Source organism: Leptopilina heterotoma, unplaced genomic scaffold (assembly GCF_015476425.1).
Source record: "Leptopilina heterotoma isolate Lh14 unplaced genomic scaffold, ASM1547642v1 Lhet_180, whole genome shotgun sequence".
NCBI lineage: Eukaryota > Metazoa > Arthropoda > Insecta > Hymenoptera > Figitidae > Leptopilina > Leptopilina heterotoma.
Window position 1 is genome coordinate 1,817,005 of NW_025110897.1, and position 24,830 is coordinate 1,841,834.

The 24,830-nt window shown below is 24.3% G+C and overlaps 1 protein-coding gene across 2 annotated transcripts in view; it reads left to right on the forward strand.

Annotated features, from left to right (window-relative positions):
* Positions 1-78: 78 nt before the first annotated feature.
* The window catches only part of LOC122500010 (kinetochore-associated protein 1), a 33,121-nt gene continuing 8,369 nt past the window's right edge, over positions 79-24,830 (forward strand). For both annotated transcript variants that reach the window (XM_043608679.1, XM_043608680.1), the window contains exons 1-29: positions 79-316; positions 454-695; positions 782-886; positions 4,636-4,759; positions 4,856-5,007; positions 5,603-5,802; positions 8,084-8,547; positions 8,634-8,822; positions 12,995-13,416; positions 13,517-13,688; positions 13,761-13,856; positions 13,941-14,132; positions 14,215-14,345; positions 14,418-14,517; positions 14,602-14,842; positions 15,985-16,132; positions 16,530-16,684; positions 17,360-17,572; positions 18,073-18,125; positions 19,517-19,806; positions 19,885-20,045; positions 20,122-20,310; positions 20,403-20,518; positions 20,599-20,708; positions 20,806-20,927; positions 23,002-23,396; positions 23,514-23,878; positions 24,257-24,442; positions 24,514-24,745. In XM_043608679.1, coding sequence (XP_043464614.1) covers positions 179-316; positions 454-695; positions 782-886; positions 4,636-4,759; positions 4,856-5,007; positions 5,603-5,802; positions 8,084-8,547; positions 8,634-8,822; positions 12,995-13,416; positions 13,517-13,688; positions 13,761-13,856; positions 13,941-14,132; positions 14,215-14,345; positions 14,418-14,517; positions 14,602-14,842; positions 15,985-16,132; positions 16,530-16,684; positions 17,360-17,572; positions 18,073-18,125; positions 19,517-19,806; positions 19,885-20,045; positions 20,122-20,310; positions 20,403-20,518; positions 20,599-20,708; positions 20,806-20,927; positions 23,002-23,396; positions 23,514-23,878; positions 24,257-24,442; positions 24,514-24,745 — 5,703 coding nt within the window. In that variant the 5' untranslated portion in view covers positions 79-178. The remainder of the gene's footprint in view (positions 317-453; positions 696-781; positions 887-4,635; positions 4,760-4,855; positions 5,008-5,602; positions 5,803-8,083; positions 8,548-8,633; positions 8,823-12,994; positions 13,417-13,516; positions 13,689-13,760; positions 13,857-13,940; positions 14,133-14,214; positions 14,346-14,417; positions 14,518-14,601; positions 14,843-15,984; positions 16,133-16,529; positions 16,685-17,359; positions 17,573-18,072; positions 18,126-19,516; positions 19,807-19,884; positions 20,046-20,121; positions 20,311-20,402; positions 20,519-20,598; positions 20,709-20,805; positions 20,928-23,001; positions 23,397-23,513; positions 23,879-24,256; positions 24,443-24,513; positions 24,746-24,830) is intronic.

Below are 24,830 nucleotides of genomic sequence, written 5' to 3' on the forward strand. Positions count from 1 at the left end.
ATCTCTATCCTTTTCTAACTCACTTTTTGCATTCGCGAAGCAATTGTGCTTAGGCCTTTATTTTGTCGCATTCAAAATTCGAAGTTAGTTTGTCAACGACTTTCCAAGTTTCTGTTACCGCTTGTAGTCTGCTATTATTGTATATAAATGTAGAAATAATTGAATCGTTTCTATTATTATGGCTTTGTGGACAAGAGTGTACGCAGGATTTGATGCAGACGAGGAGACTGTCAATTTTGGTACTAGGGCTTTTGCAGAAACAAATGGATCTATTTATGAGTCCTTTACTGTGGCCGCAATTCAACCTGATCGCGAGGTTGTTTACAAACACTTCTTACTTTGTACACTGACTGACTTGATCATTGACTTACAATTTAATCAACAAATACTAAAATTGCAATTTTTAAATAATGTTAATTATTAATTTAAGTGTTTCTTATTTTTATTATTCAGGTTGATCACAGTCCAAATGTGATTGCCTCTATTCAACATTCGAAAGTTTGCGTTGCTTTAGACAAATCCATCACTATTTTTAATGATGAAAGTTGTAAATCAATTACAATTAGCAGCACATTTGACTCGTTGATAGCGAGTTATACTCTTTCTAGAGATGGATCGTTTCTGTTCATTGCCCTTGCCAGTGGATTCGTCCACTGCTTGCATTTACCTAGTAAAGGAAGGCTCGTTTTTTCCAAGTAAGAAAAGGAGTTAAATACATTTTCTTGATGACAGCAAAAATTTGCAAATGAATGTATATTTTACTAAATTTTTTACATTTCAGAAATATCACTGAAGCACAGAATCAAAATAAAATCTTGAAAATATTTACAGAAAATAAGGAAACGTTAGATGTTATTGTTGTCACGGAAAATGGAAGTATATTCAGGTAAGATTTTTAAACAAATCTTTTTAAATGCAAAAAGTTTTAATCTTTTCTTATTGCAAATAAGGGATTCTCCTGAAATGGACCACTTCACGTGTTTTTTATCTTTTACTTAAACATTTCAAAATTAATTCAACTTATTGCACAAGTGAAAAAAAGTGTGTTTCATTTATCACTATTTCGATAATCGATTAAAAAACATAAACAAATTACGACAACGGAAGCAAATAAACAATTATTACTATAAAATTAATTCAATTTTAAAATAGTTGCATTTACAATTTTTATGAATAGATGAACTTCAAAAGGTTTTAATTTAAAATTTTAGAAAATTTCAATTTTCAATTAATTTAATTAGAAATTTTACAGAACTTAGATTTTTGAAAAATTTAAATAATTCTTTTGAAATTAGTTGAATTTTAAAGGCCAACGCAGAATAGATTTGTAACCGGAACCGCAATCGTAAGCGTAACCGTAAGAATGAGTTAAAGAAGGATAGGTATATTGTTTATCCTTCTCTAACTCATTCTTACGCTTACGGTTACGATTGCGGTTCCGGTTGCAGATCTATTCTGCGTTGGCCTTTAAATATTTAATTAATTATTGGGTCAAAATAAGTGAAACCGGCCACTTGAAAAATTTTTATCTCCAATTTTCAAGTTATCTATGATTTTTAGTAGATATATGAGTACACTTTTTCCCCCTAAAATATTTTTCAAAAAAAAATTTTATTTTTGAAGTAATTAGGTATTGAAGTTTAGGTCATTTTATTTTCATTTTATTATTACTTTGAAACAAATAAAGATAATTAAGTAATTTTTTTTTAAATTAAAGCTTAAAGTCTATACTTTAAAGATGAAATAAAGCGATTGCTAAAAAATGAAAATTTATAATTGTTATTAACAATTCTTTTAAACAATTGCAAATTGAAGAATGTTCTCAATGTTTTTGAAAGATTAAATTACGATATATTGATGCGCAAAACTATAAGGATTCATTTAAAAAAAAGAAAAATGAGTAACTTCCAATATTATAGAAATTATGTAAATTTTGCTGACAAAATGCAAGCAAAAATTGACTCAAGTTCCTGGAAAAAGATAAAATTGCAAACGAATAAATAAGATCTTCTTTTGTTTTGTTAGAAACTTCACGCTTTCAAGCGGATTTTTAAGATTAAAAATCGATTTTGGCCTGCATTTTGGCAGAAAAATCTACACAATTTCTATAATATTGGAGGTTACTCATTTTTCTTTTTTTTAAATGAATCCTTATAGTTTTGCGCATCAATATATCGTAATTTAATCTTTCAAAAACATTGAGAACATTCTTCAATTTGCAATTGTTTAAAAGAATTGTTAATAACAATTATAAATTTTCATTTTTTAGCAATCGCTTTATTTCATCTTTAAAGTATAGACTTTAAGCTCTAATTTAAAAAAAAATTACTTAATTATCTTTATTTGTTTCAAAGTAATAATAAAATGAAAATAAAATGATCTAAAACTTTAATACCTGATTACTTCAAAAATAAAATTTTTTTTTGAAAAATATTTTAGGGGGAAAAAGTGTACTCATATATCTACTAAAAATCATAGATAACTTGAAAATTGGAGATAAAAATTTTTCAAGTGGCCGGTTTCACTTATTTTGACCCTATTAAAAATAATGGATTTATAGAAAAATTTTGGTTAAAAGAACTAAAAAAAATTGAATTTTGGACGAAGCTAAAAATGATTGCGAAAATTCAATTATTTTCAAAAGTCATAAAATTCTTTGCAGAAATTTAATTATGTTCAAAATTTTTTTTAATTCTTGACAAAATTTAAACTATTTTTATAAATGAACTTCTTCGACAAAATTAAATTATTTTCAAAAACTTTAATAAAATTCTTGACAAAATTTCAATTATTTTTAAAATTTTTCCTCTAGTCAAAGATTTCCAATATCTACTATTATAATAAAATTTTCCAAAAGAATTCAATTATTTAAAAGAAATTTTGATACAATTCTACGCAAACATTCAATTATTTTAAAAAATAATAAAAATTTCACAGCAATGCAATTATTTACAAATTTTTTAAGGAATTTAATTATTTTCATAAAAAATAAAACTTGTCGTAGAATTTCAATTATTTTTAATATAATTTTCATCAAATTTCTCGAAAAATGTAATTATTCTTCAAAATTTTATGAAAATTCGTCAAAGAATTTCAATTATTTAAAAATTTGTTGATAACATTCCTTATGAGAATTGAATTTTCAGAAACATTAATTTATTTAATAAATTATTTATTTTTGTATTTAAATAATTTAATTCTTATAGAATTTTCTAATAAAAATTGATTAATAAAAATGAATTTCAGTTAAAATTTTAGATAATAATAATTGATTATAGTATTATAGTGTAAATTTTTAGAAATAATTGGATTATGAAAAGGTTTCAAATAAAAATGTTTAAAAATCTGAATTTTTTATACTTTTAACTAAAAATTCTGTAGAATTAATTTTTTAGAAAAAATTTAATTGTTTTTTTTAAATTATTTGAAGTTTTTATTTTCCAAAATATATTTAGTTGAAGAATTTCCAAATAAATTGAAATTTTCATAAAATTGAATTGTAAACAAATGGATTTAAAAATTCTCAAAGAAAAACTTTTTAAAAAATTACATGTTAAAAATAATTCATTTAAAGAATAATTTTAGTTAAAAATTGTAGAAAATAAAAATTGAATTAAAATGATAAAAATAATTTTGAAGAAGTTGCAGTATGAATATTCTCATAAGTTGTTGAATTTGACATTTATGAAAATCTTAATTCCGTTGGAAAATAATGATAATTAAATATTTATTTGATAGAAAGTTATTGATGTTTTCGAATAATTTTACAATTAAAGAAATTCGTAAATAAATGTAAAAGAGCATTCTGTTGAGTATAATTTTTTCCCTTATTTTTTAAAAATTCAAAAAAATTTAAATCTTATTTTTATAATTAAAATTTGTAATTACCAAATAGAATTTAAAAACATTTTTTCCTTTATTTTCAAAAAATACTTTGAATTTTATTAAAACAATTGTAATTAAGAAATAGAATTGATGAAAATGATTTCCTTATGAAAATTGAGAATTTTCTGCAAAAATATTAAGAAACGGGAATATGTAATGGTTTTTTTCCCGAAATAAAAGAATGAGCACAGAAAAGTAAATTAAAATTTTTAAAAAATCTACTTTGTTAAACTTTATTATTAGTTTTTCATATTTGCAATTAAGATTCTTGAAAAAGTTTAGTTTTTAATATTTTCCGAAAATTCTTTTAATAAATTCAAATATTGTCCAAATTTTTTACTAAATTTCAGTTATTTGGAAATTTTTCAATTATTAACGTAGGTAAAAATCTATTTTCATTCAAAAATTATTTTATAGAATATTTTGAAAAAATTAAATTTTAAAGAATTTTTTATAACACTTTTTTAAAACTTTATTTTGATTATTTTCGGCTAAATGTTTTCAAAAAATTAACCTTTATAACTTTAAAGAGAAATCATGAAGAGTTACAGTTACAATTATTGTAAATAATTGAATTTTTATATTTAAATAATTGAATTCTAGAAAAATTTTCGGAAAATTATTAAAAATAATTGATTTAAAGAAGAAGTTCATTAGTTAAAAGTTCTTCTACATAATTTAATTCTGAATGGAGTACAGTGTTAATTTTTAGAAATTTATAGTTATTATTAAAGCGACTTTTATTTATAGGATTTCAGGTTTTAACGAGAAAATTATTCATAAACATCTTATGAAAGATAATCAGCAAGCAGCATCCGAAGCTGTACAATGTATCGAATGTCACAAAATATTTAGCTGTCTCACAAAAAACGAGGTTTGTTGACAATTAATTTTTAGAATGAAATAGATTTTCTTTCCCAAAAGAACCAGTTAAAAGTTAATCATTGTGATATTTATTACTTAATTATAGATTTGTCACGTAAGCGTTGATATTTTAAACAACAATGAAGCTTCGTTATTCATGGTTGGCAGAGAAACGTTAATGTGGCCCAGTGAATGCTCCATTTTGATGAAAAATTTACCTAGTCAGTACATTCGTTCTCAGTTTCTAAAAAATCAAAGGTACGTTTGTGTTATAAATTTACTCTCGACTCCTCAACCTTTTATATTTAAAGAGCCCACACCATTCATATAAAATTGGACGGTATCAACAAAAATTTTTTGTTAATATTATTACCTAACAATTTAGTTTTTTGTGGTCTGAAATGAAAATTTTTTTCTTCAAATTCAGTTTACCGATTTAAAAATACCAAAATGGATTTTCTTCGTCATAAAACAAAGTATTCAAAAATAATTTTTAAAAAAAATTAATTTAAAAAATTTTTTTTAAAAATTAATTTTTAATTGTTTTTTATATAATTTGTTCATGTTAAGAAAAAAAATTTATTTACTTTTTTTTTTTTTTTTTTGTTGTGTCTTTTTGATACTTTCTCTATAATTTGTTTATAAAATGTTAATAACAAATTTTTTTCTAGGAGGTGCAGAACACAATTTGTTATTAAAATTTTAGAAACAAATTATATAAAAAAGTCTAACACAATTTGTTATTAACATTTTATAAACAAATTATATAAGAAAAACTATTAAAAAATTAATTTTTTTAAAACCCAAAGACAATCAGGTTTCGATAAAAAAATTACTAATGAAACTATAATAGGGTTCTACTGTGTCTTCGATCGGACAAATCTTTGTGCATAATCTGCCCATGGACTCTTCTTGCAAAGAAAGTGTACGATGGTCCTGTAAGTGATTTCTTAATACTTCAAGATCATATTAATGAACCTCTTCATCTGATAATTCTGCGAGAACCCTTGAATGGAGCTAACACAACTTCCTTGGAATATGTATCTTACCCTGGTAAATATAATTTTGTACATAAACATTAGTTCTAATTTGCTTATGTAAAGATAAATATACAGTACGAAAACCTACCACGTCAGTCATATCCCATGAGTGGGAGTGAGACAGACTTATGCGATTCCCATACTTTCCTATGACTGACGGATAGCTTTTCCTACTGTATAATAGAAGATTAAAAATATAATGATAATATGATGACCTAAAGTGTCCAAAAAATTTCTGAATGTGTTGGAAGCTACATTCCACCCATGGGCCATCCGTGGCCCATCTGAGTTTTGAAACCTTGCGCCACACTTTTTCCCGACGGTTACAAATTTAATAATTATATTTACCCGAGCATTACTTGCCATAATTATTTTTAGTTTATTTACTAAAGAGTGAAGACCAATAAGTAAGTAAAGTGTTTTTGAAGAGCCCAAAAATAATGAAGCCATAAATTCTTTCAAATTTTTCGAAAACATCAATAACTTCTTTTTTAAATAAATATTTAATTATTATTTTTTCATAGGAATTAAAATTTTTCAAAAGATTCAAGTTCAAACCTTTTTGAAATTAAACAACTTATAAAAAATTATTATAAAACATGAAGATATCAATCACTCCGAGTCTTCGACTCGGAGCAATCGATGTGTTCATGTTTTATTACAATTAAAGATGACCGAGTGATAAAATCATTATTTTATATTAAGGAAATGTGACTTTTACGACTTTTTGTGATTATAAAGACTTTATAAAAAAAAATTTTAATTATTTTTTATGAAAATAATTGAATTATTGGGAAGAAACTTATAAAACATTAATAAGTAATTGAATTTTGATATTTACAAAGATAATTGAAATTTTGAAAATAATTTAATTTCTGCAAAGTATTTTCATACTTTTGAAGATAATTGAATTTTGCAAAGAATTTTATCAGAACTTTTGAAAATAATTAAATTTCCAGGATGAATTTTATTATTAATGAAAATAATTATAATTTTGACGAGAAATTTAAAAAAAAAAAATTAAATATAATTGAATTTCTAGGATGAATTTTATTATTTATAAAAATAATTGAAATTTTGAAAAGAATTTTATTAAAATTTTTGCAAATACATAATTGAATTTCAGAGAAGAATTTTATTACTTTTAAAGATAACTGAAATTTTGAACAGATTTTTTTTAAAAATGTTTAAAAGCAATTGAATTTTGCAGAAGAATTTTGATATTTATAAAGATAATTGAAGTTTTGAGGAGAATTTAAAAAAACATTTTGAAATAATTTAATGTCTGCCAAGAATTTTCTTACTTCTGAAGATAATTGAATTTTGCAAAGAATTTTATCAGAACTTTTGAAAATAATTAAATTTCCATGATAAATTTCATTATTTATGAAGATAATGATAATTTTGACGAGAAATTTAAAGAAAATTTTGAAAATAATTGAATTTCTGCGAAAAATTTTATTACTTTTGAAAATAATTGAATTTTAGAGAAGAATTTTATTATTCAAAAAGATAATTGAAATAATTTTAAACAGATTTTTCTTAAAAGTAATTGAATTTTGCAGAAGAATTTTTATATTTATAAACATAATTGGAATTTTTATAATAATTGAATTTCTGTAAAGAATTTTCGTACTTTTGAAGATATAATTGAATTTTGCAAAGAATTTTATCAGAACTTTTGAAAATAATTAAATTTTTATGATGGATTTTATTATTTATAAAATTTTGACGAAACATTTTTAAAAAATTAAATATAATTGAATTTCTGCGAGGAATTTTATTACATATGAAAATAATTGAATTTTAGAGAAGAATTTTATTAAAAAATTTTTTAAATAATTGAATTTTGGAGAAGAATTTTATTATTTATAAAAATAATTGACATTTTAAAGAGAATTTAAAAAAATATTTGAAAAATACCTAATTAAAATTTTGCTATAAATTTTATTAAATTTTATTCTTGATTGTTTGATATTAATGTATCTGTTCTCGAGAAATGTGATTTTTTTTACAATTTTGACAATTTCGTGTTTTCTTTTTGTCGTTTTTTCTAAGATTTCATGCGACTTTTTCGGAAATTTTATGCGACTTTTCGTGACTTTTGTTGTAAATTTATGCGACTAAAGCGACTTTTTTTGACTTTTAAAGACGATCCGAGCCCTGGATAAGGGTAGTTTTTTACCAAAGGGTGGAGACCGTTAAATAAGTAAAGTGTTTTTGAAGAGCCCAAAAATAATGAAGCTAAATGCTTTTTAATTTAATTTAACGTTACATTGTCTTTTAATTTACAGACTTTCAAACGAAATTCAAAATATCAGTCCCAAGTTCGACTTACTTAGTGGAATGCCACGGTTCCTCGACAGAAAGTATCATTTATCTTGAAGGCATCGCAAATTTATCAGAGAATATTGAATCAATTAGAGTAAAAGCGCTTGTCGAAAGTTTACCGGAACTTCGTTTGGAACGATTGTTGAGGAGGGAAAAGTTTGAAGAAGCAGAGAGCTTCGCAGATAAATATGATCTGAACAAAGAATGCATTTACTGTGCAAAGGCTGCATTATTTGTAAATCGTTCAGGTCCTTGGGCACGAGACAACACCGAACTAGTTGATTTAAATGAATTTATTGGAACTCTGGACAATATAAGCGACGTTAAATTTGTCTTTAATTGTTGCAATAATGCCTTGATGCCTAATTACAATCAAATGAAAAGATTGTTGTTGTATGCACGACAGAGAATCGTTCAGAGTATTCAGGTATTGTCAATATTTTTATGTAAATTATTATCGTATCAAAGATATTGAAAAACATTTTTTTTCTCTTTTCGTATTGACTGACATAGCAATCAAGCGATAAGAAACTTTCAGTGTTACTCTCTGAAGTGAGCAGTACACTACATAAGCTCGAAACATTTGAGATAATTCGAAAAGTGGATGCGAATTCCGATGAAAGTGAAGAGGAAATGGTTAATGAATGGCTTAGGTTTTCAAAAAGTGATTTAATAGAAGAATGCATTAGATATCTGACACAAGTAAGTGATTTATTTTACATTTTACGTTTCAGAAGTTATAGTTATGATTATAACTATAACACATAAGAAAATTAATTTTTGAATGCTTTTAAGAGCTGAGTGGCCTTTTATTGAAATTCTAAACTGTGGATTCAACATGATTGTTAATTTTTCAAAAATCGAACATTTTCTCAAATTCTCGGAGAACAAAATTCTCGGGTTGATGATAATAATAATAATTTTTAGAGGCCCTTTTTTACGGTTAAAAAATTTTTTAAATTTTTGTCAAAATGTCAATTATCTTTAGAAATAATAAAATTCTTCTCCGAAATTTAATTATTTTTAAAAATTTTAATAAAATTCTTGTCAAAATTTCAATTATTTTCAAAAATTTTTCTCAATTCAATGATTTTTAATATATACTATTTTAATAAAATATTCAATAAGAATTCAATTTTAAAAAAAAATTAATAAAATTCTACGCTAACGTTTATTTGTTTTCATAAAATAATAAAATTTTCACATAAATTCAATTGTATTTACAAATTTTTTATAAATTTCTTACGTCCGTGAAGCTGGCCGGAACATACCATTGTATGAAAATAATGACTATATGAAAATTAAGGGCTAGTTAGGGCTGCATGTCCTGAATTTTCACAATAATTCAATTATTTTCAAAAATAATAAAATTTCTATATATTTCTACTCATCGCAGAATTTCAATTATTTTTAATACAGTTTTAATCGAATTTCTCGAAAAATGTAATATTATTCTTCAAAATTTGACTAAAATTCGTGAAAAAATTCAATTATTTAAAATTTTATTCTTAAAATTCTTTATGAAAATTAAATTTTAAGAAACATTTAATTTCAAACTTTTTCAAAAATTTTTTTTTTGGGAGTCATTTAATTTAATTTTTTTTTTGAGAAACATTTAATTATTCAATCAATTTTTTTTCTATTTAAGTAATTGAATTCTAGTAGAATTTCCTAATAAAAATTTATTTAAAATTGAATTTTAGTTAAATTATTCAGGGTGGCCGCTGGACCGGGAAAACCGGGAAATGACAGTGAATTTTGATCTTGACCGGGATTTTGGAATTTTTTTTTAAAAACGCACACATTACTTTGTGAGAAAAAATAGAAATATTTATTTTAAGACTTAGGTACTAACTATATTTCATTAAAAAAGGTTGAATGATCTATACAATCTATTTATATTTTGTCAGAGAATTTTATAAAAAGTACTATAAAAATATTCAATTTCTAGAATTTATAAGAAAATTGTGAATTTTGTTGTCCAACGTAACAGACTTAGAAAAAGAAAATATTAAATTTAATTTTAAATTCTTTATATTTCTAACAATAATTAAACAAAATATAATTTTAATTAAATTTGTCAAAAAAAATTCAAAGAGAAAAAATTTCACATCCTATAAAATAGTGAAAAATAAATCAATTTAAAAATTTTTTTGCAATAATATTATAACAAAACAAATAAGAATTATTAAAAATTTGAACTAATAAGAACAAAAGTGATATAAAATTTATAAAAAATAATTTTTTAATAATAAATAAAGTAAATAAAAATAAATAAAATTTCTTTTCTTAGAAAATAAATTTTAAAAAACCGTATTTTTCATTAATATCAATTAGTTTTTTTTTACAATTATTCATAAGCAAATTTTTCTATATTTTAGAATGTTAAATTAATATTACTAATATTATTATAGATTGAATTTTAAAAAATTTCAAATTGAAGTTTTAGAAAAGTTGAATTTTAAAATATTTTAATTAAAAATTCTGAATAATTTAGTTTTTAAAAATATTTTTATTCACATTTTTTCAAATTAGTTATGTTTTTAAATAGGTATGTAATATTTAATTGAAAAATTTTCATATTATTTAAAATTTCATGAAATTGTCTTGTAAACAAGTGGATTTTAAAAATATTTTAGTTATTTCTAGAATATAATTGAATTGAAATTTTGAAAATAATTTTTAATAAGTTACAGTAGCAATTCTTAAAAATTATTCAAATTTAAAGGATTTGAAATTTGAATTTTTTTGAAATTTGAATACGTACTATATGGAAAAATAATGGATAATAATTAAATATTTATTTCAAAAAATCTATTTAAGTTCAAAATTATTTTTAGAGTAAACTAAAATATTTTTAGGGTTTGGGAAAAAGTCAAAGTTTTGTCTAAAAATCAGGAAATTCTTTCAATCTTTCGTGGAATAATTTATTTTCGGAGTTATTATTTATGACCAGGAAAAATAATTTATGACCGGGAATGGACCGGGAAATCACCGTGAATTTTTTTTTACAAAAAAAGTGGTCACCCTGTAAATTTGACATAATAATTGAATATTAAAAACATAGTTTGAATTTTTAGAAATAATTGAATTTTGAAAATGTTTCAAATTGAAATCTGAATTCTTCGTATTTTTAACTAACAATTTCGAATATTTAAAATTTTATAAAATTGAATTGTAAACAAACAAATTTGAGAATTCTCAAAAAACTTTTTTAAAAATTATTAAAAATAATGGAGTCTTAGAAGAATTTTCGTTAAAAACACAAAAAAAATTTAATTTTTGAGAAGTTACAAATTTTTCTTGTAAGATGGTAATCAAGTGTCTTACAAGAAATATTTAATTATCACGGATGAAACTAAAGTTACCATCAAAACACATTTGTAGTTACAAATTATTGCAAATAGGGTAAATGCACTAGTAGTCGGACACCTAAGGATACAATCTTAAATTATGCTTTTTTTCTTGAAATAACAAATATCTAATGTGTTTATAAGCACATTATTAATTAAAGGAGTTCTTCAGGATTAAAAATCATATAAATTTGTTACAAATAGTTGAGTATTTAATAAAATATAAACATTTTAATAAAAAATTACGAATGCTTTAGTAGTCGGACACTTTTTCCCCTTGTTTCTATAGTCGGACATCTGTCAGATATTTTGGATTTATAAAGTAAAACAGATAATTTTTTGATTGCTATCTGCTGGAAAATGGAATTAAAGCAAATTAGAAGTTATTAATATAATATTTAAACCCTATAAGTTTTAATATTTATGATAAATTATCAACAAAACTTTGTGCCACTCATCGCGCTACTCGAAAATGGTTGTATCTATAGTCGGACACCATGATTTTTAAAACATTAAATAAAATATTTCTTGTTTAATTATTTTCGAAAATAACACTATTTTAATAAAATATAAACTTCACACATTCGTCTAGTATACTTTTTAAAGTAATTATCACAATGCATTATTATTTATTTGCCAAAAAACACGAAAGTGTCCGACTACTAGTACTGTCCGACTATACCCGCACTTACCCTATTCAATTATTTTCAAAAGTAATAAAATTCGTAGAAAGAATTTACTTATTTAAAAATTTATGTGGTAAAATTCTGTACGAGTATTCACATTTAAGAAACATTAAATTAATATATTTTTGCGTCTTATTTTCAATAATTAAATATCAAAGGATGTTAAAGATTATTAATAAATTATTTATTTTTGTATTTAAATAATTGAATTCTCGTATAATTTTTTAATAAAAATGGATTTAAAATTGAATTTTAGTTAAAATTTTACATAATAGTTGAATATTAAAATCAATAAAGCGTGAATTTTTAGAAATAATTTCATTTTGAAATCAATTTTCTCAAAAAGTTTAATTACATTTTTTATATTATTTAAGTTTTTATTTTCTAATATATATTTAATTGAAGAACTTACGAATAATTGAAATTTCGTGAAAACGAATATTGTAAACAAATGGATTTAAAAATTGTCAAAGAACTATTTCGAAAATTTTTAAAAATGATTCATTTAATGCAGGATTTTAGTTAGAATTTCTTGAAAATAATAATTGAATTAAAGTGATGAAAATAATTTTGAAGAAGTTACAGTAACAATATTCTTATAATATAAACTAATGATTCACTCAGTCATCTTTAATTATTATAAAAAATGAAAAAATTTGTTTTCTAGTTTTAAGTAAAATATAAAAATATAAAAATATAAAAATATTTTAAATACTTTAACTGGTTCGAGCCCTGGGTATTAAAGAAAACGTATTTATAAACCACTTTCACAATTCACAACCACAATTTATATTAAGAAATGTGAAATTATTAAAAAAATATCAATTCTGTTTAGAATAATTTGGAAGCAGCATCTCTTATATGGGTTCAGCACTGTTTGAGTTTAGTAAAAAATTTATCCGCGAAAACAGTGACGACACTGATGGAATCAATTCCAGAGAAGACTCCAATTTGTGAACTTTGGCCGTGGCTAAAACATTTTGTTCCCAGTTTGTTATCCGTGCAGCCGAATTTTTTGTCGCAAATTGTTTCGTGGAGCTGTAGAAAAACAAATCAATTGGAAAAATTTCATCGAAATATCTGGCCTCAAATTGGCTTAGATTTTGTTAATGAATTCATTCAAGTTCTTAATGTTGAAAAAACTCATCAGTCTTCATTGCTCTATCAACAATATGCTAAAAAAAATTCTCCTCTGCAGCGACTTATGACTCTTATTCAAGCGCTAACCGATCTTTTACAATTGAAAGAGAATTACAGGTAAATTGAACAAGTTTCGTTTTTTCTTCCTTTTACTGCTTAAAAACTACGATAAAATAATTAAACTCTTGATTGATTATTTATTTTTTTTGTTGACAAGGATAACTGTGCCTTTGGATACTTATATGGATGATCCTGTAGAATTAATTCACTTACTACTAAATAAAGTACATGTAGAAGAAATGGAAGGCTTTATCAAAAACTTTTTAGCTCAATACATATTGAATCATCATGATTTAAAAAACGATCACGTTTTTTCTCTTTATATTCAGGTAAATTTTGTTTTCTAAAATTGCAGTTGTTGCAAAAGGAAAGAAAATTAAAATTAAAGGCACTTTTTTCAGAAAACATTGAGAAATTCAAAGAATTGGCGTTTTTGGGAAGAAGCACCTTGGGAAAAACGAATCTTTATTGTCATAAGATTTATTCACAATATACAGGTTTTATAAAAAGCAATTAAATAATAAATTAAAATAACTGATAAACTGATATACTTATATACTTTAAACGACCTTAACTTACAGAATCGGCTGCAATTAGTTTTGGACGTATTAAAAGCAGCTCCAGTTCCATGGAGTGCAACAATGGACTTGCTCGCCGAAGAAAATTGTCTTTACGATCATCCTTTGGTAGCGAAAATCAAGATAGAAAAAAATTCCATTCCCGTTAAACTTATTCTCAAAAAATACGATTTCGAAGATGTCAGCTTAAGCAATGTTAGTATTTTTAATTTTATTTAATTTTATTCACAACTTGTTCGGTTTTGACTAGATTCATTAACCTTTTTATTCATTGCAGAAATTGATAAATTGTATTATTAAAAAAGGCGATGCAAATATGATAAAAGATATTTTGGAGTTGACTAAAACTGATTTTTCTAAGAGAGTCTCTGGATTATATTCCGCAATCAACAGAAGTTTACATAAAGGGTAACATTTTTAAATGACCATAAAAAATTTACTTTTTTTGTTTTTAATAAAATTTAATTTTTTATTTTCTAGAGAAATTTCAAAAGCAATTGATATAATTAATAGTTTAGAGGACGACGTGGCTTTGCAGTGTTGTATACAAGTAATTAATTATGCAATGAATCCTTTAATGGTAAAGATAATTTTATTATTTACTTTATTGAATTTAAAAATTTTCTTTCTTTTGCTTTTGTTATTGATTTTATTTTTCTTCTAGGATGTCAATGGCTCTTTAAAATATTTTATAGAAGTTCTAAACGTAATTGAAAGCAAACTGAAGGAGATTTTAAAACGCACAAAATCGAGTTCAGTAAATTTTGATGAAACTCTTCTCAATATATCACTCGTTAAAGCTCTATACACTTTGAGAGTAGAGTTTAACATTAAGGTTTCTGTTTTCCAATATCATAAACAAAAGGAAGAAATTTTGAAGAATTATATCTCTCAAGAGACAAATGGTAAAATATCTTTTATTTAACTAATTTAATTTATTTAACCTTTTATTGCTCCGGATCAACCATACATGCTTGTATTACTTGCGATCTGAAGAAAGTGACCTTAGAAGCAAAAAATTGAAGGTTATGTTTGCAATTTTTTAAATGAAAATACGAAGAAAAAATTTCAACTGTTAAAATAAATCATTGATATTTAAGACTTCGTTACAACTAAAATATTTAATAAACACTGATTTTAATTTGCAATAAGTAAAATGAAACTTCCAATTAAGAAAAAACTAACACTAACATAACCTTAAAGCGATTTGCTTCTAAGGTCTCTTTCTTCAGATCGCGTCACTTATGTCATTCATATTTGAAGGGTGGCATTTTTTCTTAATATAATTTTTTTATTTTTAACCCATGTAAACACTCTAAACTCTAAAATACGAAATTTTAACTAAATTATTGTTTCCACTCCTCGCAAGCAATTTTTTGTTTTGATTATTATTTATTTTAATTTCAGAAGCCATTTAAAAATAATTTTAAGAGGACCCAAGTCGGGTAAAGCAGTGAATTTGGTTTTTTTGTGAAGAATTTTTCGAAAATCCCGGAATTTCAATTAAAAAACCAAAATCACTGCTTTCCCCGATTTGGATCTTTATTGAATTTTTTTTAATGGCTTTTGACTTTAAAATAGATTATTATAAGAAGAAAAAAAATTGCTTATGAGGCAAGGAATTTTTAATTAAGACTTAGAACCTTTTGGAATTTTTTGAAAATGGCTTCTTACAATAAAATAAATAATTGTCATATGAAAAAAATTGTTCCAAGGCAAGGAATTAGCAATTTACTTAAAATTCGGGATTTTTAGAAAATCCTTGTCAAAAAAATAAGAACTAATGTTTCCCAACCTTTTTTTTAATTAAGAGTTAAAAAGTTTCTGAGTGACTTGTCTCATATTCTTCAAAATCAATAGAATTTTCATAAGTAGATCAAATTCAAAAGATTTCAATTTCCATAAAAATTTCAATTTTTAATTAATTTAATTAGAAATTTTAAAGAACTTAGGTTTTGGAATAATCCTGCCACCCTTCATTTTAATTATTATCGACTTTTATTCGAATATAAAAGAAACGTTACCTTGAATGTAAATTTCTTTTAAGAGGTCAATCAAAATTATGAACAGTGGATGCCACTGGTTTGTAAAAACGCACGTCGAATTGCAAATTTACTAAATGCATCAAAATTAATGGTAGAAAGTCTCCTGGATGAACGTATCGAACAAATGTCCATGTTGCATCATAAAGTTTTGTAAGTATTATAATTTACATAAATATACACTAGATTTATTGAACGATAAGTCAGTTTTTAAAATTTTGAAATGGCGGACGTGTTTTTTTAAAAATCGATCGAATTCGCCTCAAGTTTGTAATTTTTTACATTTACGTTTAGCCAGTTTAAAATTTTTGAAATCTGACATCGGATTCTTCATCTGCAACCCCGAAAACCCTCAAGTAACGAATTTAAGGCGAATGCGACCAAGTTTAAAAAACTTGTCTGACATATTGGATCCGCCATTTTGAAATTTTAAAAACTGATGTCGGATTTGAAATCAGCGTCTCCAGACACCCTTGATTAGTGACTTTGGTAACTTTAGTGCTCAACTTAATTATTATTTATGAACAATAAATCTTTTTTTTAATAATAGAATCGCACCAGAAGAAATGAACAAATTGGATGATTATAATACAGCTTATGTTCAGAGAATTTGCTTAACTTCCATGCTGAGTGATCAAAGCAATTATGCAATATCAAACAGGATTTATAATTTATGTGTCTCTTCGATAAATTTATGTCACAGCAGTAAGTAAAAATAAGTTATTATACCGAAAAATCCTCTTATCTCTAGTCTTAGTAGCATTTAGAGAAAAACGTATTTCAAAAGTGCGAATAAATATTTTTAGACAAATAAGTTAATTTTTAAAAAATTTTATCGCCATATTGGATCTGACTTTTTGAATTTTTGAAATTTGACATTAAATTTTATTTCAGTTACCCCTAAAACGTAAAATCTGCAAAGGTGTTAATTTTTCTGAAGAATCATTAAACGGTATTCAATTTTTTGTTCGTTACTTATTTATAAAGGTTTTATAATAAAACAATTTTTATTAACAAAATTAGTTTATTTTTGTACATTATTTAAAATAAATTTTTGAATTTAGTTCAATTGTAATATCACAATAAATTAAAAATCAAGAAATGTAAGCTGCTTCGAGTTACACTAAAAGTTTTATTTATATGACTCTCGAATTAAATTTTTTAAAGGAAATAAATGAAAGAATCACCCAGAGATATCTCGGATTAAACCATAGGGAGGTTAAGATGCATAAACTCAAAAATATTAATATAAATTAATTAATAAAATACGTTTTTCTTAGTCCAATGAATTTATCTTTAAATTTTCTTTTATTTATAAAGTAAACGAATGTTAAATTTTTTTAAAAATTTGAACCTAAAAAGAGAAAATTTCACTTTCAGCTGAACTACAAAGTAACTTAGCTTTGTATACTTGGATCACAACTTATATGGAAAGTTGTTGTTCGAAACTGAATGAACTGGATCCAAATTACAATTCAATGATGTTGCCTCAATGGAAACTGTACACGATTTATACAGATACACCAGTCTTCTCAAAATTAAATGTGTTACAACTTTTTCAAAATTCAATGAAAATTTATTATCTTTGCAGAGGTATGAAAACATTATTTAACGCTTCTTTCTTTATTTATATGAAAAATAAATTTACATATAAAAGAATCAGAATTCTTGAAAGGAGCCATCTTAAACATTTTAATTTTTTTTTCGTTGTAATGTGGTTATTTTAATGGCATTTTATATAAAAAATGATAATACCAAAGGATTTTTCAAAAAAAATTTTTTTATTAATGTTATTAACTACACAGTCCTACAAAGCATCATGTCCGCCATATTGGATCCGCCATTTTGAATTTTCAAATACTGACTTCAGATTCGTATTTAGTGACCCCAAAACCCCCGAGTAACTCTTTTCAAAAAAATAGTGTATAGTTTTCTCCGAAAATAGTTTTACCTAATAAATTATTACATAATAAAGTAATTTATTGTTAAAAATTGTAGTGAAAATTTACCAAAATAATTCAATAAAAAAGTTTGGCTGCTTTCAGAAATATTGACTAAAAAATTAAACTTCTTATATTTTGTTGTTTACTTAGCCGCAACAGGAGACATTGTTTGTAATGGAAACGTTGATCCTGCCTTACAAGAGGTTAGAAAATTCAAATTATTCTTTAGTATTTTTTTAGTATTTTTTTTTAGTATTTCCAAATTTAATGATTTTTTTTCATTTCAAAGCTGAAGAAAAGGGCGTTTTAACCGTAACACGTTTCTTTTGTTATAATTAAAAAAAGCCGAAAAATTGAGAAAAAGTTCAAAAATTGTAAATTTTTAAAAGAATTCTACTAGAACTCAATTATTTAAATACAAAAATAAATAATTTACTGAATAATTGAATGTTTCTTAAAATTGAATTCTTATTAAGCATTTTATCAATAATATTTTAAATAATTGAATTCGTTCGACGAATTTTAATCAAATTTTTAAGAATAATTACATTTTTCGAGGAATTGGATTCAAATTGTATTCAAATTAATTTAAATTCTGCAATAAATATTATTATTTATGAAAATAATTGAATCTATGTAAAAAGTTTTATTATTTATGAAATGAATGAAATTTGTTAATTGATTGAATTATTTAAAAATTTGTACCATATGAAATTTTCTAAAAAATTTTTTTAAACAATTGAATGCTTGTGAAAAGTTTTATTAAGATAGTAGATATTAAAAATCACTGAATTCAGAAAAATTGTCAAGAAATTTACTAAAATTTTTGAAAATAATTAAATTTCTATGAAGAGTTTTATGAATATTTAAAAAAATAATTGAATTCCTGCTAAAAATGTTATTTTTTAAAAGAATTGAATTTTTGGGAAGAATTCTGTTATTTCTGAAAAGATAATTGAATACTCTCCAGGAACTTTATTTAATTAAAATTTTTGAAAGTAATTGAATTTCTGCGAAGAATTTTATTATTTATAATGATAACTGAATTCTTGCCAAGAATTGTATTAAATTTTTCAATAATAATTTAGCGAAAAAATGTAGAAAATAATTGAATTTCTGTGAACAATTTTGATATTTAGAATGATAATTGACTTCTTGGCAAAAATTGTATTACATTTTTTAAAAATAATGAATTTTGAATTTCTTCGAAGAATTTTGTAAAAAAAATTTTAAATAATTTAATTTCTACTAAGAATTTTATTTTTTTATGAAAATAATTGAATTCCTACCAAGAATTCTGTTATTTCTGAAAAGATAATTTAATTCTTTCCAAGAACTTTATTTGAAAAAGTTTTTAAAATAATAAATTTTGTTTCGAAGAATTTTATGGGAATTTTTGAAAATAATTGAATTGTCGAGAAGAATTTTATTATTTCTAAAAATAATTGAAATTTTGACGAGAATTTTTTTATAATATTTGAACATATGTAATTGAATTTCTGCGAAGAATTTGATTACTTTTGAAAATAATTAAATGAGCCCTGTGATTCCTATTATTTGTGATTAAAATATAATTGCTATATCGTTGTTTCAGGAACAAATAAGGAAACTGTTAATTGCTTGGAAAGAAAATTTAAATACCCTTCAGCTGGAACATTTGGATTATTCAGTTTTGAAAATAATTAAAACACTGCTTTTTAATTGCTGTTTTGCATTCACAGAAAACCAAAATTTACAAGTAGAAGATGCTTTGCATCAATATTTGCTTTCTCTTCTACAAAAGGTTGTTAGCAATCGTTCGTTTGATTTACAATTAGGATTAGTTTGTCTCTTTATGCTGCCCGAAAACAAAAGTTACAACTGGTTTCCCACTGAACTTGAATCGTAAGCGAAAATTCATTCACAATGTTGTTTTTTCTGCTGTGTTACTTGAAAAATTTATTAATCACTTATTTTATTCAGTTGCAATTATCAAACGTATTTTAATCGACATCGAATAATATCTCACCTGGGTTGGGAGTATTTCTATCTACTGAAGAATGACGTCCGAGAGAAGTACTATAGATATCGAATAATGCACTACTGGGCAAACAAGTTATTGCCATTTGGAATCTCATACAAAGGTTTTTCAAATTTACGTTGTATTTTACAAGTACAAAAAAAAATTTTTTTTAATATAATAAATAACAAATTTTACAGAAATGTTCAACAGCACCACTGAGAGTAGGCGTGAAATTTTACAGCGCATTATGTGTTCAAAAGTAGAATTTTCAATAGAATTTATTGAAGAATTTTGTCGTGATTTTAATTTTTATTTAAGCGATTGTTTGCTGTTGTATCTAAAAATATCATTAAAAAATTGGAGTCCAACAATTAATAAAATAACAGGTAAGTTAATTTGATTAATTAAATAAAAGTTTCTAATAATTAAATAATGTTAAATTTATTAAACGATTTGAATGTTTGTTTTGATTTTAAAGGATTACAAATTGACGACAATGAAGTTAAGAAACTGGAAACAACATGCAAAAATATTGTTGCTAGACTCGAAGATAAAAGCTGTTTAATGAAGCACATTTCACCAATAGAGTCTGAAGTAAATTTTACTAAAATTTTAGAAGTTCATTACAATTTATTAAGAATTGAACTAATTTAAAAAATACTTAATTTTTCTAGATCAACTGTTATTATTACGAAGTGTTTCTCATTATTATGGATCTTTTGGATAATAAAAATGCAGACAGAATGAATCTCTTCTATTTTTTGCAAAATTATACACGTGTTGGGTAAGAAAGTCATTTTAAATCCAATTCTAATACTTCAATTTATGAAAAAAGTATTGGAATAATAAAATCTGTAAAAATTAAAAATGTATATTCTTAGAGAGCCAACTCAATATGAGAAGGACCACTGGACTCAACTCAATCCGGAAAGCAGTAATTTGCCTTTGATAGCTAAATGGAGATTTCCGTTTTTACCAAATATTGATCAATGGAAATTAATTAGTAAGTTCTTTTATATTTAGCAAATAATAATAATAATAATTAACACAGCAAATTAATTTACAATAATCTTCTAAAAGTGTAACGCAATTGCCTCCTGTCGAGAAAAGGTTATTTCAAAGGTCAGTTCAACATAAATCTATCTCAGAAACAAGTACAAAATGAAGTTAACTTCTAAATTAATGGGACATTCTATGCTAAGCGAACAACTCAAAATTTTTAATGAAAAAAACTTTATTTTTAAATTTTGAATTAATGCAGGGTTGCCACGCTTTTGCTCATTTCAAATTTCCTGACATTTCCAGGTTTTCCAGGTTAAAAAACGGAATTTTTCCAAGTTTTTAAAAACTACTTCAAAAAAATTGAATTAAACTTTTTCAAAAAAAGTAAATCTTTACAATTTTTAGTTAAAAGTGTAAAAAATTCAAATATTCAAAGATTATAATTTGAAACCTTTTCAAAATTCAATTATTTCTAAAAATTCACGCCATAATAATTTCTCTCTAAATTTGAATTAGTAAAAATGTTCAAAAATTGGAATTAGTGAATGATTTTTTGCTTTTGAATTAATAAATTTGACTGTTAAATTAGTTTTTAAATTAGCAGAAACGTCTATTTATTAGTAAAATCTGCTAATTCAAAAGCAAAATGTCATTTAATAATTCAAATTAGAAAACATTTTTACTAACTCAAATTTACAGAGTTAAATATTCAATTATTATCTAGAATTTTAACTGAAATTCATATTTGAATCAATTATTATTAGAAAATTCTGCGAGAATTCAATTATTTAAATACAAAAATAAATAATTTATTGAAGAATTAAATGTTTTTTTTAAATTCAACTTTCATAAAGAATTTTATCAACAAATTTTTCAATAATTAATTTCTTTTGACGAATTTTAATATAATTTTTAAGAACAAAAATATTTTTTGAAGAAATTAAATTAAAATTGTATTAAAAATAATTGAATCTCTGTAAAAAATTTGATAGAATTGAGAAAAGTTTTTGAAAATGTAATTGAATTCCTGAGACAAATTTTTTAATATTTCTTTTTAAATACCTAATTAAATTTTTTTGTGAAATTTTATTGAAACAGTAAATATTGCAAATAATTGAATTTTGATAAATTACTGAAATCAATTAAATTGCTACGAAGAATTTTATTAAAATTATTTTGAAAAAAAATTGAATTCTTAATTCTTAAAAAGTATTTCATTAAAATTTTTGAAAATAATTAAATTCTTATTTAAGAAATTTAATTATAAATGTATTCACAATAATACTTAAATTCTAATAAATAAATTATAGGAAGGCTTTTTAAAATAATTGAATTCATTTGACGAATTTTAATAAAATTTTTAAGAATAATTACATTTTCGAGAAATTTCATTAAAATTAGTATTAAAAATAGTTGAAATTTGCGATGAGTTTTATTATTTATGAAAATAATTGAATTATTGCGAAGAAATTTATAAAGAATTTGTAAATATAATAGAATTCCTGTGAAATTTTTATTATTTAATTAATTCATTCTAAATTGAAATTTTAAAAAATTTCAAATTACAACCTTTTGAAGTTTATCTATTTATGAAAATTGTAAATGCAACTCTTTTGAAATTCAATTAATTTTGAAATATTTAGAAAAAACTAGATTTTAAGAATAAGCACAATAACTTTAGAAAAGAATAATTTTCCAAGATTCCGAACAAAATTCTCTGACTTTTCCATGTTTTTTCAAGGTTTATAAAATTCCCTGAAATTTAGGTTTTAGATTTAGATTTTAGATTTTAGATTTTTTTTTTATTTTTAGATTTAGATTTCTTGGTTGCGTAACAATCCTGTTAATGTTAAATTAACGACTCCAAAAATCCCTGAGTACTTAATTTCAAGCGAATTCAATTATATTTTGAATCGTGGTTAAGGGGGTAAACTATATTAAATTACCTATGGTGTCAAGAAGCCATGTTATAATCTTATTCAAAGAAAACCCTATAAATGATGAATTTCAGAATATTAAATGTCATTATATTTTATTTTTTCATGTGAATTTATGAAAATTTGATTAACTTTTAGAACCTGAACTTAATTTAAAGACCTACAATAAGTGGCTGGAAATCGCTCCCGTTTTAAACCTGCAAAGCGATCTCATTTGTACATTAGCGGTTAAAGGATCTGCCACTCAAATTTGGAATAATCACAGGTCTGAAAATAATTCCGAATGGTCTCTCTATCCAAAGCATAGTGCTCTGCTGAAAGAAATGAAGGAGTGTATTAATTTAATGACAGGAGATAAATCTTTGGAGTATGCAACGGCAGCGATGTATTATGTTGCCAATCGCACACCTCCAGGCGCCGATCAAGTTGCTGCCGCCCAAGAATGCTACAAATTGGCAGAGTTGTGGCAGATAAATTGTAGTGTCCGAGTCGACGACACCACCGCCATTTGGAGTGGACAAGAATTGGTCACTGTGAGAACAATTCAACAACTTTTCAGAATTTCTTTAAAAGAAAATAAATTTTACAAAAATATTACAGTTGATAGAAGTGGCGACATTAATGAATTAATGATATAATAATGATTTCAGAAAATTAAAGACAAATATCATCAATTCACTTCGAAACATATTCTGTATACTCATGGATTAGGACAGGAGCGTTATTTGAATTTGATCTTGTATCCAGAGAAATTAATTCGCGAAATTTATATGAACGAAAGCATTCCTCTAAGGTATAAAGCTGCTATTGCAAATAGACCTGATATTAATTCTGCCGCAGATTCTTTAGGGAAACTTTTTAATCTGAATATGGTGAAGCTCCTCTCTGATTTGCTGTTGGAATGGCTGCAGCCTGACATGAAGGACACGAGAATGAATGACAGTGCTACAGAAATATTTAGTGTAAAGTCTCTAAGTAGGGATGCTCAATCCACCGCAGACGATAACTTATTAAGGTACCTACACATTAATAGAACACACACTGTAGCCCTATTGGATACAATTGAAAATACCAAATACAAGCTTCCTACTCAATAATTAATTTCAAAAAATTAAAAATTTGTAGTTTTAAAACTGACAAAGTAGCTATCGAAAATTTAAATTTGACGACTAAAGAACTCGTTTTAGTCCATTCACAAAAAACACTAAAATTTGATTTAAAATAAAAAAAATTCACTTTCTTTTTTATTAATGTTAATGTGACACATTAACAAAGTTATCCATTTGTTGATTTAGATTATTTAAACAATAAGATAAAAATCGAACAAATACTGAAAGTTTCATCCCTTTTTCTAGATTAAATTTAATAAAATAAAATTGAACATCTTTTATAGAGCCTCTTATATTCTCAACCGTGATGATGCCGTGATGCCAGCCACTTTCTTGGCAAATATTTCGTTCAATGAGCAGAATAAGGATTTTCGACCTGGAGTTCGTTATCGTGCCTTGCAAGTTTTGCAGACTATCACAGACACGAGCTCTTTGGAAAAGTTAACTCAACGAGACATAATAAGCATCAGGTAGAAGTTTTGTAATTTTTTATAATTTACAATTTGTAATTTCTGATATTAATACCTATGTGTTTTCGTAGGAAACACATGATGTCTCTGAACTACTTAAACGAATTAGAGAACTTAGGTTTGAGGTACAGTGTCAGCAGTTTCGAGAACTGTTCAAAACACGAACTTGTACAGATATTGCTGACCACCCAGTTTCATTCGCCATTAGTACTTTCTCTAATTTTACGCATTTGCTTAGATTATAATGTAGAAGAATATCATCTGTGGAATACTACTTTGAATCAAATGGCCAAGCTGTTAATGGTGAGATTTTGACAAAATTAATTTTATCTAATAATTAAAGGGACTTTCTGGTGCAGAATTCTGCTGTACAAAGTTAAAACTCGGA